The sequence below is a fragment of the Nipponia nippon genome, unplaced genomic scaffold (assembly GCF_047370975.1).
Source record: "Nipponia nippon isolate SJK-2023a ecotype South Korea unplaced genomic scaffold, ASM4737097v1 scaffold_10, whole genome shotgun sequence".
In the NCBI taxonomy this organism is placed as follows: domain Eukaryota; kingdom Metazoa; phylum Chordata; class Aves; order Pelecaniformes; family Threskiornithidae; genus Nipponia; species Nipponia nippon.
The window spans coordinates 31349628-31369007 of record NW_028262291.1 but is presented as its reverse complement, the minus strand read 5'-3'; the positions used below and the strand labels follow the sequence as shown (position 1 = coordinate 31369007).

Sequence of the window (19380 nt, the reverse complement as noted above, 5' to 3'; positions counted from 1 at the left end):
TTGCTTAACTGTGCAGGTAACATACTTTGACATGTAGAGGATAGGGGTCTCTCACTTCTTAGCACAAGTGTATCAATAGAGTTGAAAATGCTACAGTGACTTTATGATAGTCTACTCTGAAGCTATTCCATATGTAAGATCACAATTTTAGTGGATAATAATAATAATCTTTAGCTAGCTGTTTGGCTAAAATTTCACATTCTAATTATCTTATTCAGCCTGTAGTTTTTTGAAAAGCTAGAACGGTTTGCTTGTGTAAGAATGGAGTTAGGAAAAGTGTTTTGCTTTGCTTAAAAATACAGCTGTTCTAGCCTTTCCATCTCTTAAGTGTGGAAGATTTGGTAAGGAGGTGATTCTTATGAGTCTTGTCGTCTCTGAAGATTATCGGATACTGTTAAGATGTAAACAAATTACGGTTTGTATGTAAGAAATGCTGTAGTGGGTCAGACCAGCAGTCCATATAGCCTGATGCATTGTCTGGGTAGTGGGAATACAAGATGGTATTTAGGGTGGGCATGTATCTGCTTTCTGAGTCTGTTCCCTCATACAAATGTAGCGTTAGGGATGTTTGAGAAGTTCATTAACCACTGTGTAAAGTGCTACTTTCTTATGTCTGTCTTTCAATGCATTGCCTACTTAGTGTCCCCCTCCTGGCCCAGTTCTGATGTTGGAGTTCGGTGAGCTGCGTTCTGTGGTTTGGTACACCTCAGTCGTGTTCCATGCCTTGCAAACCTCCACACTTGAAGAGTCTCGGAGTGTAGAGTCTTCCCTAGTAAAGCAGCTGCTTCAACACTTCAGTCATGTAGTTGCTCTTCTCTAAGGCTGCATGTTGTCCTTGGGTTGCAGAGACCAGGTCTGTAGGCAGTAGTCAAAGTATAGGTGCACCAGGTTTTTGTATAACAGCTAAATGATGCCTGTGATCTTGATCATCAGGTGTTTGCTGATGATGCCCAATGCTTTAGTGGATTTTTTTTTTTTTTTTTTTGCTTCTACTGAGCATTGGGCTGATAGTTTCAGAGAACTGTCAGTGATAACACAAGTATCTTTACGGAGTTGTAACTTTAAAATCGAAGTTGAGCATCATGGTAATTATAGTTATAATAGTTATAGGGCTGCACAACCAGGGTCTTGTCTTGGAGTGGTTCCTCCAGTCTGTGAGATGCCATGGTGCGTTAAAACTGGGAGCATGGGAGAACAATACGCCTTTTGATTCTCTGAACAGTTTGAAGGGATAGGAGGTAGTATGACTTTAATGTGAAGGGACTGAGGAAGAGGATTGAGTGATGGAGAAAATAAATGATGCAATCAAAGCAAAACCAGAGTGGATGAGGAGAAAGCTGGAGAGGGTGTCTGAGAAGTAGTGTTGTTTCAGGACTAAGCGCTGGAGAAAGTGGTGGAACAGGTGCAGGAACAGTAGGTTGCAGAAGCTTGGCTAGGATTTTATGAATACAGCAGTAGGAGAGCTGGAGAAAGGAAGGATCAAAAGGGAAGGATTGAGAGTCAAAGACGAAGAAAGTTTTTTGTAGAATGAAAAAAGAGATCTAGGATCCCTAGAGGGTATTTCTCTGAAGAACATGAGATTGACTTCATTGTTCTTGAGTCTCAATGTCTTTACTGGCCAGCAAGTACTTTTGAAATCCATTCACTTAATATCTTTAATCTCCTCTAGAAGTTGGCATGGAAAGATAAACAGCCTTTATGACAATCAGATATTGGCTCACATGATACTACTTAAAGCTGCCGGTGAATTTGATAGTCGGACAGAGGGTATTGCATGGTTTCACCTGATTAAATATTGTTTTAAATTAAGCTTTAGAGACTGCGAAGTCAAGTATTGAGCAGGGAGGGAGCTTCTGGATTGAAGTTTTCTATGCCGCCTTTATTAAGCTATTCCATAAATAGTCGCGTGAAGCCTGGTGGCGTTCTCTATAGCACCTCACTCCTAAGCTGTATGCGGAATTGATTGTGCTATGTGAATTGAGCAAGTCAGGAATGAGATTATCATCTGTAGGATTTCATCTGCTTTTCCTCTCTGTGGAATTCCCTGCCTCATTCATCACATGGCTATCTTTTCTAGAACAATACTGTGGTTTGAATGTGCTTTAAAAATAATTTGTTTGTGATGAACAAAGTTGAAATGGTAATATAATAAAAGTAACTAGGATGCACATGGTATGTTAGTGTACTCAGGCTATGCTTGAATGCTTAAGGAATTACTGGTAATCAGTACTGTGAAATTCTTATTTGACCAAAATTGCTGTCTGGTTTGGAAATGATGTCTGCGATCAGTTCATTGGTATTCATCAGTAATCTCAACAGGGCAGATTAATATTAATGTCTTGTCTTTCTCAGGGACCCCTATGATTCCTGTACCAATGGGCATTATGGCTCCTGCTCCGACTGTAAGTATTACAGTGGGGATGAGATGATAGCAAAATAAAATGGAGAGTAAATCTTAGTAGATGTCAGCAGTATTTTTGTTTTGCTCTAGTCCATCAGAATTCATACTACGAAAGGAAACACTTCACTTTAAATGCAACTATTATGCAAATATGCTAATTTCTGACCTAGACAAAGTTTGAAGTAATGTCTGGAGCTGCTAGCTGCAAAGGTGAAGCAATTTCTGTTCTTGCAAGAAGATGTACTTCTCTCAAATAAAATGATTTACGCTTTGCCTTCCGGTCATGCATGATCTTCTATGCAGTACAGTTAGATCAGTTAGATTCCAGCTCTCTTACTTTTGAGTTTGTTGGCCTAACAGAGTGCTCTGGAGGCATCACCTCATCCACGTTTATAAGGCCATCATGCAGCACTGCTGAGTTGGCCAGAAAGATGTGCGTTGGCAAGCTTACAAACAAGCTCTTTTTCCCCATGTTGCAGGGGAAGGAATAGATGCATGTAATGTGCATCTATGGAAGAGTATATGAGAGAAAGGTCTCTTTGTTTGTCTTACTAATTTCTAGTTTGAAGGAAGGTTTATTATTTATGGGGTGGAAAAAAGCGCTCTTTAAAATACAAAGGTTACTTCTTGGCTTCAAGTTGAATTACCGTTTCTATGATTTTGCATAAGTGAAATCTCCCCAAAATACTGAATTTTTTGATAGCTTGTATTATCTGTTACAGGAGGATATGTTCATGGTAACTGATGTATTTAAGACAAAGATACTGGAACAAATGCATTATTCAGTTTTCTGATTAAAATTATTTTTATTAAGTGACACTTCTAGAATGGTGTGTTGAGAAGAGGGACTCCGTGCATATGTATCATTAAATCTTAGGTGGAAGGAGAGAGGTGCAGCGAAATGGAATAGATGATCATGCCTATATCTGTATGGTTTATTTTACAAATGTTTGCTTCTTAACCCAAAGATGCTTTGGGTTGTGTATTGATTAAATAAAGCAGTAGTGTTTAAGACCTGTCATGTGTCCATTGGAGCCTTTTGAGTCAGAGTTACTTTTCTATTTGCAGCTTGCTTTTTACACTGTTAGGTAAGATACTTCAAATTCAGTGACTCAGGTGTTGCATATTAGTTATTTGTAGAAGAAATAATACCTAATGTTACTGTATGCTTATCTTGAGACCTTCCAGTAGCCATGTACAGGTACACTTTTTTTTCTGTCTGCCAGAAAATGGCAGTCTTTTTTGCATTGTATGAAGTGTTAAAGCCTGAACCATTTATTGGTGTCTCACTCTGTAAGCCTAACTAAGGTTTGTATGAAAATTTAATTTTGAAATATGTATACATCCCCAACTCTTTCATCTTACAGATTTAAATAAAAACAAAACCAACCCAATGCTTTATTTTATACCCTCTTCTCCTCTTTCTAGGTATTAGTTCCTACCACAGTGTCTATGGTTGGAAAACATTTGGGAGCCAGAAAAGAACATCCTGGCTTAAAGAACAAAGAAAATGATGAAAACAGCGGTCCCACTACCACCGTTTTTGTAGGCAACATTTCTGAGAAGGCCTCGGACATGCTCATACGGCAGCTTCTAGCAGTAAGTACAGTGGACTGCTTGTTAAATTTCATCCCTGGCTGATGGAAGAAGTAATGACCCACAAGCAGTGGATTGAAACTGAAAGTAGAGTTAGTCCCACTAACTGGAATAGCAGTTCATTACACTTGAGTTTAGAATCAGTAAGTGAAGAGTACAGTTTTTTTAAGCTGTAGATGTCAGTGAATATAGACATGTTTTATTTTTAGTAGAATTTACCCTTTTTACATGTCATCTTTTGCAAAAAGTGGTTAAATTTTTGTAATGTTTTGAACATAATGCTTTAATTAATAATATTTATCTTTAATGCAGAAATGTGGCTTGGTTTTGAGTTGGAAGAGAGTACAAGGGGCATCTGGAAAACTTCAAGGTAATTGTTCATACTTTTCAAAATCTCTGGCAGACTCTTGTTTTTATTACCTGGCAGCTTTTCAAATGTCTGACACATTGCTATTAATACTTTTACAGTTTAAGATATTGTATATGATACTTAACTGCTAAATACTTCCTAGTAAAGGGCTATTATTTCTGTCCTTGGAATCAAGACAGAATGAGAAAAATAAAATGGAGAAAGGTTAAATGGGAGAATGTCTTGGGGGCCTAATTTTGCTCCGCTTTCTGTTCTGAGGCTGAATCAGGAGTTCATAGACCATCCCTGAGAAAGGTTTACCAGTTTGCATTTAGCCTCCAAAGGAGCATATTTGCAACACTGTTAATAGTCTCTTCCATGACTATGTATTATACTTCTCTGTTAAGGAGGTTTTCCTGTTGTAAAATTTATCTTCCTTCCCTATCGTCAAATTGAACTGATTTATTTTTTCTCTTGTGACCTTTCTCCAGTGGATACAGGAAACAATTTCGGTTACTATTTTTTGCTGTTAGTGTTTTCGTATCTTCTCTAGGTTGTTTTTTTTTTTTCTTTTTTAATATGCAATTCAGTTTCTTCAGCTTTCTTATACGTCATGCTTTGTTTATTTTGCTCTCATAAGGTGTTTTTCTCATTGACAACTTTCTGTAACTGTTGTGAAGAATCTAGTTTGAAATACCGCTCCCTCTAGGTTAACAATGAGCTGTTAATTGATGCCCTTGGTCTTCAGACAATTGCAAATCCATCTGAGACATGTCTTCATATAGACTGCATTCAAAAGCTTTACAAACACAATCATAGAATAGTTTGGGTTGGAAGGGACCTTTAAAGGTCATCTAGTCCAACCCCCCTGCAATGAGCAGGGACATCTTCAACTAGATCAGGTTGCTCAGAGCCCGGTCCAGCCTGTCCTTCAATGTTTCCAGGGATGGGGCATCTACAATGTATGTATTGCTTTCACCTTATTCGCTGGGCCGTTAGTTATATCATAGAATCATAGAATCGTTAAGGTTGGAAAAGACCCTTAAGATCATTGAGTCTAATCATTAACCTAGCACTGCCAAGTCCACCACTAAACCATGTCCTCGAGCACCACGTCTACCCTTCTTTTAAATACCTCCAGGGATGGAGACTGAACCACTTCCCTGGGCAGCCTGTTCCAATGCCTGACCACCCTTTTGGTGAAGAAGTTTTTTCTAATATCCAACCTAAACCTCCCCTGGTGCAGCTTGAGGTCATTTCCTTATATCAAAGACTAATGCAACGAATGATCTTTCTGTCTTTTTATGATGTGTACTCCTGGTTTTAAAAACAGAAGTGCCTATGTTCCAATTTTATTGGTTCAAAACATGTTTTTTACACAAAATAAATTGTGCCTGAAGAGCTTTACCACTTTTACTTTTCATTTCAATCGCCCATTTCAGCCTTTGGATTTTGTGAGTACAAAGAACCAGAATCCACACTACGAGCACTGAGACTACTCCATGACCTCCAGATTGGAGAGAAGAAGCTGCTAGTCAAAGTTGATGCAAAGACAAAGGCTCAGCTAGATGAATGGAAAGCAAAGAAAAAGGCTTCTAATGGGGTACGTATATAATGTGTGACTTGTGTTATTTTGACAGGAGGGCAAGGTAACATACTTGCTAGATCAGATCGTGAGCGTGTGTCTTAGATTCTATTCTTGTCTCTGCCCTTAGTTCATTTTAGGATTTCTCCAGGATCACATTAATAAGTGAAGATATGTTGAAAGGCAGTGAAGTGTAAGCTCTTAATTCACCAGCATTCAAACTTATTTGTAAGCTACAACTGAATCTCTAGAATTAATTCTGTAATTCATTCTGAAGTGTAGTAATATGTGCTGTACCTTATGATTCCGTTGCTTCATTTTTGTTTAGAAACTCCTGAAAGTAAACAAACTCTAGAAGTAATTGTTACTCTGTCAGAGTCTGTAAATCATCTGTCTGAGGAGAATTGGAGTTTCTTTCCCCTCCACTGATGATGATCTAGAACAAACTAATGACAAGGAAAAGTAGATAATTCAGTAGATGATGCAGTTATCAGGCAGTGGGCAGCTTACAGACATTTAGTAGATGGGGAAATTGGTTTTGTACCATTTCTTTCTAGAGCTAAGGATCTGTTCTGGAATAATTGCAGATATTTGGTATGTTGAATTCCTGTGAGATACAAAGATACTTAACTGACAAATTTGCATTAAAATGAACAATATATTTCACATCACAATCAAGTTGTTGGGCTTAGTCTCTAACTATTTTAAGGTTCTGCATATGCCTTAAGATATTACTTTAAAAAATTATTTTCTATAAAATGAAAGTGAGAGAGGCTCTTGTTCAGAAAACTAAAAATACTAATCACACTGTAGCTGGCAAATTTTTAAAATTCCTGTTTGGAATTGTTCTTAAAGGTATGTAAAACACAGTGGGAACACAAGTACTTTTATTTCATTTTATTTAACCAGAACTCAGAACTAGAGGCAAATGCTGACTTGAAGTACTTGATGCATTTTTGACTGTGTACCCGGTGTATGGGATTAAATGCAACGTCTCAGTAAAGCAGAGTGCTAACTTCATAGGTTTTGAATGGAGTAATGTGTAGCTGTTAACCTAGGTAAGGGTTTGATTTGACAACCCCGTCCATTCCATACTTCCTTGTTTCCTGTTGGCATCACCTGTAATACCGTGCTTCGCAGTTGATATTATAAACCAGCTTAAAGTATCAGTGGAGTTCTTGTACATCTCTCATGAATTTTGTTTTCTGGGAGCTCCTGTGGGTTACAATCAATCCCCTAGGATTGATTGTAATAAAGCCGAGGGTACTGTTTGTGGCTTTGGTGAAGACAACACTATGTGCCGATTCCGTTGAACTGTAGAGTGAGATTAGCTCCAAATGTTTGTTTTTTTTTTTTTTTTGTCTCTGGTGGTGCAAAGAAAGGCTGCGAATTGCTGAGGAATATTGATGAAGCATATTGTAATCATACTGCTTGCGATTCCTTTCATACCATCATTGGTGTGCTGGTGCCACTCAGATCCAAAAGTCGCAACTTTTTTCTTTCATCTTTTTTATTAAGAAATCAAACGTGTACACTACAACACAATTTCTTACAGAGGCACACCAAGCAAACCTTTATCTAATTAGCTCCTCTCCCTGATCACTTCTTCTCCCTGGACCTCTTCAATGCCACTCCCTGTCACTGCCTTCTAGCTCTTTTCAGCCTGCTCCTCCTTGGCCTGGCAGCCTCTTCAGCTCCAACTGAATCCTCCCTTCCCCCTCATTCTTAGCTGCTGCTCCATCAGACCCTTCCCTCCCCCTCACTCCACCCACCACCTATCGCTTGACGGGATACCCAGCTGGATTCTCAGGTGAGATTCCATTTTTTTAAAAGATTCAGGGGATCAAGAGGTGGGCTACCTTGCTCAGTATGCAGATCATTGTTCTACCCTTTCATGTAACATTTAGTGAAATGCACTTCTTTGTGTGTGTTCCCTTTTCTCCCTACAAGGTGGAAAGGGCAAAAAAATGAGGAACTACGAAGTTATTGATCAACAATAATAAGAAAATATTTGCCATGCAAGGAATGTTTTCCCTAACAATGTTTCTTTAATATAGTTCTCCCATTATAAGTTGCAGCTTGAAAGTTATAGGTAGGCATTTGTATTGCATGGCACTTAAGTAGAAGGCTTTGAGGAACTGCTGTTGAAATGACTTGAAGTTCTGGAGGATACAAGGCAGAAAGTTTTGAGCAAGAGCTGGACTATAGTGATTGCCTTTCTGTGAGCATGCGTGTGCTTTCTCTTTTCCTGTCTACCACCTTAATCACCATTTATCTGTTCTGTTTTATTATGCAATCCTGCACTTGCTCTCTGCAGCCATTCCACACATAAAACTATGCTGTCCTTATGGTGTTGCCAGTGTGAAAAGATCTGACTGCAATTGATAACTACTTGTAGGTGGTTTGGTTTTTGTGAGGGTGTTTTTTGTTGTTTTTTTTGTTTGTTTTGGGTTTTTTTTAGTAAATGCTGTAGGGGCATGAATGTGATGATCAAAGGTGAACTTCTGAAATAAAACTAATATTATTCTCAATTTGTTGATTCCTATTACTTTGCAATTTTTCCTTAGAACTCCAGACCAGAGACAACAAATGATGATGATGAAGCACTGGATGAGGAAACGAAGAGAAGAGATCAGATAATTAAAGGGGCCATTGAAGTCTTAATACGAGAATATTCCAGCGAGCTCAATGCCCCCTCCCAGGAATCTGACTCTCACCCCAGGAAGAAGAAAAAGGAAAAGAAGGAGGACGTATGTGTTTTGATTTTGGACAAAACAGATTTTTCTTCAACTCACCTTTATATAATGGCCAAACCTTGTGCAAATACTTTAAACTTAAACTTCTGATGAGAAAACAAATCAACAAGCATTGATGTCAGCAGCAGTTTCACTTTTTTAAGCTGAAAGCTAGTCAGTTATAGACACCATCCCTTCAGGATGGTTTAGGCATCTAAGCACCTAGACTTCTTGGAACAACAGGTTTGAATCTGGGCAGGATTGAACCGACCTTTCATCCCTCTGAAGGTGGAAATACTGAATTTAGTGCAGTTTAATCTGTATGTGCATGTAGGGTTTTTCAGATGAGAACTTAAACAACTGTAAAGAGTTCTTGCATACTGTCTGTTTCCATTGAAAGATGCCAGGGCGCTTTTGTAATGGCAGGAATTTGCTCTGGTAGTTTTTGACAAAATTCTTCTCTGTGCTTATAGTATGCATTCTTGTAGTGCGCCTTGATCCAGCTGGTTGCAGCTGTCTCTCCAGATGTGGAAGCGCTTCATTAGTTCTATATATGTATACCTCACAAACCTTGGAGGGATCCTTCAGGGATGAAAGGCATATTGTAATCTTCCTGCCTTACAAAATCACTTTTTCACGCATGTCTCAATTTTGGCTGGATTTGATCAGCTGGTTTTCATATATTGTGTAATGCAAGAAAACCCTGTTAAGCAGGAATGAATGTTCTGGTTTAGACCTGCTTCTGTGGATGACCTTTTTATGGATTAAAACAAACTGGAGAAAGGGGAATAAGAATGAGCAAACTCAGACTTAGCTTTTCAGCCAAGTTTCTAACCATGGGAAAATGGGCTTTCACACCTACCATTCTGCACCTAATATGAAAAAGATTGGAAAATTGCTTGACCAAGATTTTTACCCACTTAAGTCTTCTGCAAAGTACCTATTCCAATGCAATAATGCAGTTTCAAATGCTTATGGAGTTTAAGTGTGGTGCAAGAAGCAACATCTCCCTCAGGGAGCGAGTGTATCTTCCCCACAACATTGTTAGCCATGGCTGACCTGAGGTATAAGAGTGCTGAGCTGAGAATTTGTTTTTCTTTCCTCTCCCTCCCTTTGGGAGAAGATGCTTTCTTGGATGAGAATTTACAAATGAGTCACTGTCTAATGCTATCAGCTGTATTTTTTGTTACAAGCATTGTTACAATGTGTATTGTCCTGTGGGTACATATATATATATATATATATATATATGGCCATGAATAATGCCAGGTAGTTAAACATTGTAAGAGACCATTGCAGTCTTGGAAGAGCTGGGTGCTGAGTATGTCCCTGGGACAGAGGGATATTCTGCTAGCTCTGTATGATGTAGAATTTGAGCAATTTGAGCTAGTCAAGTAGACAAATAAGCTCTTTATAAATTCATAGCACTTGTGGGTTGAAATTACACCACATCATCCCTCCCATACTGGGAAGAAAGGAAAGAAACTTGGAAGTTGCCATCTTTGGCCTGTGTGGATAGAGGTGGGAGTGAAGAGATGGTCCGAGCTCGTTGCTCTCTTTTTTCCTTAAAGGAGAGGGGAGAGGAGGACTGTGGAGGGTGGGGGGAAAGGGAAGATGGATGCAGATATATGTGTTGGGGCGGGGGGGGCGCGGGGAAACTCACCAGCTTTGGGTCTGTTGTCCCCTGAAGGGTTTGGTGTGAAGAAGACTACTGCTGGTGTTAGCAGCAGAGTCTGTTGTTAGTTCTTCTGGATGAAGGCATGACTGATGTGGGGGAGTTGAAAATGTGTGCGGGGAACTGAGAGTGAGTGGAATCTGGTTTTCAATTTCAAGCACGGGGGAACCTCGCTAATTCGCACTAACTATTAGTTAGTAGGTGCAATCTACCAAATTTTGCGAATTAGCGAGTAAATAAAATCAAGACATACCCACCGCAAATATACTGATCATTTATATTGGCAAGTGTAGCTTAGTCTTGTTTATGATGCTACCATAGTGTACTAATATCCTGTAGTATACCTGTAACTCAGTGAAGTCTTACTAATATGAGACCTCACTATGTATTTTAAGTAGTTCAGAGAAGGGAGAATTAGCGAGGTTCTTCTGTAATTTTGTTGAATCAAAGGAATGAGATCACAGCAATACAATATTGCTTTGTAGTACAAACATACAAAACATTGTTTTCCAGAGTAGTGTGCAATCTATTTTTAAAAAAAAAAATCTCCGTGGATTTTTCCGCAGATTTTCCGCAGATTTCCAGTGGCCCCACTGATACCTTATCCACTCATCACCAAGGTTCGTTTACATTGTAGGCTTTGACAATGACTATGTTTACTGCTAGTTGCCAGATTTGTGACTCTTGTCCATCTGATTTTTTATTTTTTTTCACTCATTAACATCAGACTGTCAGGTTTGGTACTGCAGAAGGACTTTATTTATCTCTTGCAAGACTGGTTGAAAACTTCTAACCTTCAGCTTTTCTCTTGTTCTCCTATGTCTGTACAGATGGCTCTTAATGTTTTTCCTCCTGTCCCCCTTGTTTTTTAGGAGGATATAAATGCTATAGAAATGGAGGAAGACAAAAGAGACCTGATATCAAGAGAGATCAGTAAATTCAGAGACACACACAAGGTAGTATTCTTGTTTTTGCACTTGATACAAATTAGGCTTTTTCAAAATCCAAAAAAACACTATTATAAAATTTAGCATTACATTGCAATATCACGTAAAATGATGTTTATATTAGGTTTAATATACATATAGTTCTTTACAAGTCAAAAAAAGACAACTACCACGTTAAAGTGGCCCTTGACATCTTTATGCTAAGACTTTGATTGCTACTGAGTATTTTGCAGTCTTCTCACTTTAACATGAATAAAGGCAACTTAAGTTTCTACACATACATTAAGTCAAGATATTTATAACTAAAGGCTAAACGGGGCTGCAGTATAAGACATACACTTGAGTGTGTTTCTGTAGGTAGATTTGTAACATAATCCAAGAGTTTATGAAGAGTTGAAACGTGAATTAAATTTAAGTCTTTTATTTTAATAGTTCTAAGTTAAGAGTGGGGGAAGATTAAAACTAGGTCAGTGGTTACCAGACTTACCAAACTTTAGATGCATGGAAGAACTGTAAATTCCCATAAAGCTAATCTATTCATTGACCCCCACCATTATGATAGAGATCATATGGTGACTAATGCAAGATGAAACTCACAGCTTGGAAAGTAACATGGAATAGGATGTAAGTATGAGCTTCTGTTTTTTATTATACTTATGGATGCCCCCTCAGAAAAATATGCAAAGGGGTAACTGGCTTGGAAATGTTTGTGCATATCAAGTCCCACCTCAGGATTCCCACTTACAGAAGTTTCCACTAATGCTAGTGCATCCGTGAATGTTTCTCCTTTGGAAAATGATACTTGTGTATAGTAAAGCACAACTATGCATGTAATGTTCTTTTAATGTTTAGCTTAAAGTTGGTATTATTTTTTCCCCCAACAAGACTGGAATGGTCCTTGGCCTAGGGAAGTATCAGCAAGCTCCTCTTTTGAGCACACACTTTTATTTCAAAATACCCCCAAATCGACGTTAAAGAAAATGTTGAAGGTACAGCAAGGTGAAGTATGCCCGTGTTATTTAGCTTTACCACATGCAGTCACTGGGGGTGGTACCATGTTTTCACGCAACTGTATCAGTGTAAACACAAGTGACTACACGTTGTATGTACACGTATTCAGTTTTTCTCTTGACTGAAGTTGTTGGAGATAAAAACATGGGGAAAAATTCTAGAAGAAACCATCTGGAGAAGCTCAGCAATTGAATGTGAAACTGGTCAGTGGTGAAACTTCAGTAGAATTGTGTTCAATTCTGAGCCCCAAGTTGTCACTGGTACTAAGATGCAAACAAGGAATAAGTTTTTAAAACAAAACAACCAACAAAACAAACAAACAAAAAACATGCTTCATTGTTTCAGAAGCTGCTGGGCATTTTACTGCCTTTAATCTATATTATTGGGGGGGCTATTTTGGGTGTCTTAACATTAAAAATCAACTGAAAGCAGTCATTGTATATATTGGATATGTTTAAAAGGGGCTGTTGAATCTTTAGCAGCTGGCTAGTGAGCACAGTGAACCTTTGCATGTTTTTGGTATGAGTTTTATAAAACAATAACCACAGACTGTCAGGGTATCAGCATTGCAGGGGGCGTCCATTTACAGCACGGACGAGTCTGAAGAGAGCTCAAGGTAAAATTTACAATTCTTCTACCTGTTCATTTCTGTTCATTACTTCAATTTATCTGATACCGTTCCCATCCCATTACCCTTTCAGATCCTCTTATTTAGACTGATAGAAGTTGATGAGGTCAGATTTTGATTATAAAATAGACCAATTTTATTTTTTCAATTGGATTTTATGAAACCGGACCTACAAAATGGATTTTAATACACTGAGACTTGTGTGTGTATATTTACACTCATGTGAACATATTAAAAAAAAGAAAAAAAGAAACCCACTCTCTTGAGAAATCTCACCACAAAGTTTTTGAGAGTGGCAAAAAAGCAGGAGTTCAACCAAAGAAATTTCTATTGGAACATCTAAGATAACCTGTAAGTATCAACCACTTCAGTATGTAAACTTTTCTTTAAAAGTATATGAAATTTGAGGTAAGTTGGATTTTTAAAAGTTGACAACTTAGTTTAACATCTGACCGTACTGAGGTTTAACACTGTAAAGCTCCTGTGAAATACAGTCCTTTAGAAATTGGTTTTCAGCCCAGTGTATATTGCAGAATCTAAGTTTTGCTTTTTCATACCAGTTTTCTACCAATTCCTACCATTTTTAGTCCCTTTTTCCTTTTGTGATTTCAATGTATCCAACATTGGTTTGCCTGTATTGTGCTATCAATGCAGCGTAGTTTCACTGGATACATTAATCACTAGTGAATTAGCTTTATTTCTGTAATCCTTTGTCGGTTCTCTGGTCCCTGTGCCTATGGCGAAGAACACTTATCAGGTAAGATTGCTTTTTAAAGTTGTCTTAAATGCTTTGTTGAAAAGAAAAGAAAAAAAAAAAAACAAACCAGAGAAAATGCTGTTTCATTGTTCCAGTTTTTAATTTCATTTCAGTGATGGTAAATGTGGAGCCAAAGGGGATAAACCTGTTTATTCTGCTCAATATTTGTTCAAAAGAGTGGTATTCTGGCATCCATCAGGTTGAAATTTGGTATATTTGGTTGTTATTTGGTATATTTGTGAACCGTGTACTTGCTCTTCCTCCCAGAAACATAGCTTATAGGCAAGGTTAATCCAGTGTTGGCGGTCCATGTCCTAGCACAGCATCTGTAAGTTAACACATAACAATTGCTTCCAAGGATGGATTTATCTATCATTCTGTTGATGTATTTTCTATTGTCTTATAGCAATTCTGGTCATAGGAACTGTTTCTAATTGAAAAAAAAGTGGCAATTTTGTACAATTTTTAGTAAAACTGTAGCAGGTAACCCTTTAGTTTCTGTGTTTCAAAAGAGCTATTTCCAACCTTTTTTTTAACTCTCTCCATCTTGCAGTGGTGGAAGTTAAGGATTCCATTCTGCAGAGTCCAGTTCTTACCAATGAATTGTTAGAACTTTTTTAGGGAGGGAAAAGGGGAAAGGTTGCAGCTCTCTTCACTGTTTAACCACATGCACCACGTGTAAGTGGATAAATTTCTTTACCCAAGTTTTCATACAGGACGGTTTTGGTCTGCCAAGACTTTTTGGGTAACAACTCACTGTCCCAGTAAGCATTCCACTGAAATATATTTTCCTAGTTGAACAGAATTAATTTTATCAGCTAGAATTCACTTTGCTTGTACCCAAGTGGCTTATAGGGCCAATAGAATTTGTGGCCCACCTGAATCATGACTGGCAGCGCACTGTGTATGTGCAGTTTAGTCAGCTTATAATATGAGGCCAGCCCTGCTCTGCTAAGGTTGGAGATTGCTGGTCTGTGTAGATCTATGCTTTTGCACGAAACTTAGTCTTGTGATTGCTGCATTTTGATTTCTTACTTATGAGTTCCAAAAAAATACCCACCAAACCCTATTTAATATTTTAAAATCAGTGGCGGTTTTGGTATTTCCATTACCAGCCTTGTGTGTTGCGTCGGGAATATCCAGTTCCTATAACTACAAAATTAACTATGAAAGTTCTCTTGTTGGTTTTTAGAAACTGGAGGAGGAAAAAGGCAAAAAGGAGAAAGAAAGACAGGAAATTGAAAAAGAACGCAGAGAAAGAGAAAGGGAACGGGAGCGTGAACGAGAAAGGAGGGAGCGTGAAAGAGAGAGGGAGCGTGAACGAGAGAAGGAGAAGGAACGGGAGCGTGAACGAGAGCGAGATAGGGATCGTGACCGAACTAAGGACCGAGACAGAGACCGGGAACGAGACCGAGATCGTGACAGAGATCGTGAAAGGAGTTCTGATCGCAACAAGGATCGGAGCAGATCAAGGTAAATGCACTTGAGTTGCTGTTTATTTCAGTTTTTTCTAGTGCTGTTTACTAAGCGTATATAGTTCAGCAGATCAGCTGCCATTCAAAAGAGAATGGTCCTTTTGGAAGATCAGAGTAAAAACAGGAAATCAAAATTTTAGAAAATTTTGCATTTACACAAATTGGAAGAATACTTGATTCCCTCCATGGCACAGGAATATAAGGACTGCAATATGCAGTAAGCAACCACCCAACCATGACTTTAGCATACTGGTTTTATCTCAAATCTCTATTTTTTCATGGGTAGCTTTATTCCTACTTGAGGTTCTATTATGTCTGCAGTATCTTTTAGCTTAAGTGGGTTTTACCTTTTTCTTTGTTATGTGGGGGCTTTTTGGTTTTGGTTTGTTTGTTTGTTTGTTTTGGTTTTTTTATTTTTTTTAATTTTTTTTTAAGTAACAAAGTTAAGGGGGGGATTCCTCTTTCAGTCTTAAACTGTGACTAATCATGTCAGGCTCTAGATGCTGCTTTTTCCTTCTGTGCCATAGAAAAAATAGCTGTTTCACTTTGAATCATCTTGTCAGTAGGGTTCAAGTTGTCTGTAAGCCATGTAAACATGAAGGATTTATTAAGCATACCCTTGATTTGTGGGGTTTTTAGCTGTCACTTATTTATGGAGAACTACTAACAGTCTGATAAGAATTTTCATGTGCTCACGCTTAGTTTCTGTAAATATCACTATTTAACGGTTAGTGTTCAAACAACTACTTTTAGATAAATGGGTTTTTGAATATATTAGAAGTATTGATTTATGCCTGTTGCTATATCAGCTAATCATCTTGTACAACTGCAGAAGAAGAATAACTTGCAAGATGCTATAAATAGTCCATTACGCATTTGAAGTTAAATCATTTGATTGAGTGGAGAGGCAGGCTCTGTACTTAACTTTGGACTTCTTCCTTCCTTCAGAGAAAAAAGCAGAGACAGGGAAAGAGAACGGGAACGGGAAAGAGAACGGGAACGAGAGAGGGAAAGAGAACGAGAGCGGGAACGGGAAAGAGAACGCGAGCGGGAACGAGAACGGGAGAAGGATAAGAAGAGAGACCGAGAAGAAGATGAAGAAGATGCCTACGAACGCCGAAAACTAGAGAGGAAACTGCGGGAAAAAGAAGCTGCGTATCAAGAGGTAGGTTGGGATTTTTTAAGGTTCCTTAATGAAAAAATTGTTACAATAAGTCTTCCACTATAAAATACGTCATTCCTTCTCCCTCTCCTTTTCCTAAATAAATTTTTAATCCTTTGACTACATGAATTGGGGCAGAATATGTAAGTCACTGTCAGAACAACTTTGGACTTCTTATTTCTGCATTTTAAATTTATAAATGAATAATTTGCTTAATTTTAAAGCAGTTGGTTTTAAACAATAATACAAACTAACTTCAAAGTAGTACTACCGTTCTTAACATTCTGGAGATTGAAGTGTGTGTTTTTTCTTCTGTTGTAGCGTCTTAAAAACTGGGAAATCAGAGAACGGAAGAAAAGTCGAGAATACGAAAAAGAGGCTGAAAGGGAAGAAGAAAGAAGAAGGGAAATGGTAAGCCTTATAGTTTTACTTGTAATTTTTCTCCCTTGTTCTTTGTGTCCCATTTGGAATGGCACATTCTACTGCTATCTTTATGGATAGTGATAGAACTCTCATTTTGTATAAGCACCATGTATGTTTTCATACAAAAAAAAAAAAAGTTAATAGACTTGAAACAGAAGATATGTAATAAGTGGGAGTACTATTGAGAGTCTGGAAAACAAAGCCTAGTGGCTTGATCTTGTGAAGGCAAAAGAATGAGAAGTAGGCACGTGCAAAATACTGTGGTTTGATTGTCATGCACTATTACATCTGTAACCTGTATTTGTGTCAGATTTGTAGCAAAACCTACTATACATTCTGTGTCACGCAGGTGGAACTAGACCAGTCTTTATACTTCCAACCTGCTCATGTGCCTGAACCTTCTATAATGTACGATATAATATTCTATAATATATCTAAGCACTTTGTAAATCGCTGTGTTTAGTTCATTAGTTGTGAAATTATCACAGTTATCAATGTAACACTTGGAAGTTTTGTCTGAAAAGAGACCTTTGGAAGATAGATACTCATAGTTTTGTGCTAAAGCATAAATAAGTTATTTTAAATTACAGTGGTGTTATTTCACTTCATAATTCTCCCAGAAAAGGAGAGACGATGTGAGAGAGTTCTAAGTAGGAGATGTATTGGGAATTGCTTCAAAGCAAAATATGCTAAGAGACACAGGATAAAAGAATAGAAAATTAGAAAATACATTGTTTTACGTGAAATCTAACTTTTCCCCCTAAATGCTTGAGAGGGGAAAATATGTTTGAGAATGACTCAAGGGTATTTTCTGTTCATGATCCTCCTGGGTGCTGGCTATGGATGGCAGTTGTAGAGAGCAGTGTTAAATTTTGTGCGGAATTTACAACCATAATCATAATTTGTTTCTCGAAGTCATTAGCATAGAAATACCTTACTGATGGCTTAAAGATATTGCTTAGATACAGGTTAGAATGTCCTTATTTATATTCTCCTCAAAGAACTGCTTTATTTTTTTTTTTCTTTTTCATTTTATCGGGGCGGGGGGGAAATCTCCTCTCTATCCCACTCGCCCCCTTCAGTTTTAGGCCTGTGCATTAATGCAGTGCCACATGGTTTGGATTAGTAACACAGCAGGAGAGTGCTTATTCTAGAAGTATCCATTAGATTTGTTTCTGTGCATAACTAAATCTTTTTTAAAAAGCACAGCTCTTGAAACAAAACAGTACTGATAAAATACACTTAAGCTGCCATGTTAAAATATCCAATACCAGACTTATGGATTTGAAGAACAGGAACTTTGATCCTCTTCTTTTGTTAGGTAAAAAAAAGGGGGGATGGGGTATATTTGAACACCCTTTGAAATGCTAATAACAGAACAGTAGTCTGCAAATCAGAGACATGATCCCAGTGGACCTAGTGGATGTACTATTTGCTATTGAACATATGATAGCAAGGTGACAGATCCCTGGAAGAGGATGCAATCCTAAACCTTTCCATTTTCTGTCTGGAAAACTCTGTATTTTTAGTTTGAAGCATAGTAGATTTTAAATTAACTTACTAATAATATTACTAAATTTTAAACTCTTAGAAAGAAAACCAGGAATCATTTTATAACATTACTTATGTTTCAATTTCTTGCAGGCAAAAGAAGCCAAACGGTTAAAAGAATTCTTAGAGGATTATGATGATGACAGAGATGATCCAAAATACTATAGGTATGTCTTTGTATTGATTCCTAACAATAAAATGTTCACTGTTCATTTTAACACAATTGTGGGGTTTGTTGGCAGAGGCTTAAGGAGTTTATATTTGAGTGATTATGTGGCGATGTAAGGGTCATATGACTATCTAAATCATTTCAGTGTCACTTGATAAGTGCTAGAGGGAAAAGGGAAATTCCTTACTGCTACTTGTTAATGCTTGGGAGTAGCTGCTCCTTCCTATGACTTAACTTGTGGGTGCGGTGGAGCAGAGGTCAGTGTAATGCCAACATAAGGTGGTGGGGGCGGAGAGAAAGGATCAAGCATGCCTCTCAAAAAATTCACTACAAGGAAGCTGTAAATTGTATGAAGAACAAGCTCATTAACTCTGTAAAGGATAGGGAAGATCCTTCAGCATGGGACTAACTAAAATTTGCATCAAACTAATTTAGCAGAACTGGTTCTTGTCAAGTGAAAAACCTGCAAAATAATTTGACTCTTTTTCTAAGAAGATTGGCAGTCACATTCTCTACATCTGTTTAATGTGATGGGGTAAATTCTGTATAGTAATGTAGGGAACTGGTATCTTAGATTTCTCTGTTACAAAAATAGAGGACACCAGATGCTCTTATGAATCTTATTTTCATTTAGTGGAAGATATATCTGTATCAGGTATTTCTTGTATTGTGGTACAAGGTTCTCCTTGGAATGTTCTTTGAAGTACAAAATCCGTATCTTTTGTAGGGGTAGTGCTCTTCAGAAGAGGCTACGAGACAGGGAGAAAGAGATGGAAGCAGATGAACGGGATAGGAAAAGGGAAAAGGAAGAATTAGAAGAAATTAGGCAGCGCCTTCTCGCAGAAGGACATCCAGATCCAGATGCAGAACTCCAGAGGGTAAGTAGCCGTTGGTCTGACAGGAAAAAAAAGAGGCC

The 19380-nt window shown here is 37.9% G+C and overlaps 1 protein-coding gene across 5 annotated transcripts in view; it reads left to right on the top strand.

Moving 5' to 3' along the window:
* The window catches only part of RBM25 (RNA binding motif protein 25), a 36811-nt gene that overhangs the window by 10965 nt on the left and 6466 nt on the right, over positions 1-19380 (top strand). For 4 of the 5 annotated variants that reach the window (XM_087746386.1, XM_087746385.1, XM_087746388.1 and 1 more), the window contains exons 3-14: positions 2353-2402; positions 3830-4000; positions 4310-4367; positions 5789-5949; positions 8499-8681; positions 10908-10961; positions 11214-11297; positions 14877-15157; positions 16108-16324; positions 16643-16732; positions 18389-18462; positions 19192-19342. In XM_087746386.1, coding sequence (XP_087602512.1) covers positions 2353-2402; positions 3830-4000; positions 4310-4367; positions 5789-5949; positions 8499-8681; positions 10908-10961; positions 11214-11297; positions 14877-15157; positions 16108-16324; positions 16643-16732; positions 18389-18462; positions 19192-19342 — 1574 coding nt within the window. The remainder of the gene's footprint in view (positions 1-2352; positions 2403-3829; positions 4001-4309; positions 4368-5788; positions 5950-8498; positions 8682-10907; positions 10962-11213; positions 11298-14876; positions 15158-16107; positions 16325-16642; positions 16733-18388; positions 18463-19191; positions 19343-19380) is intronic. The other variant, XM_087746389.1, reaches the window with a different exon arrangement.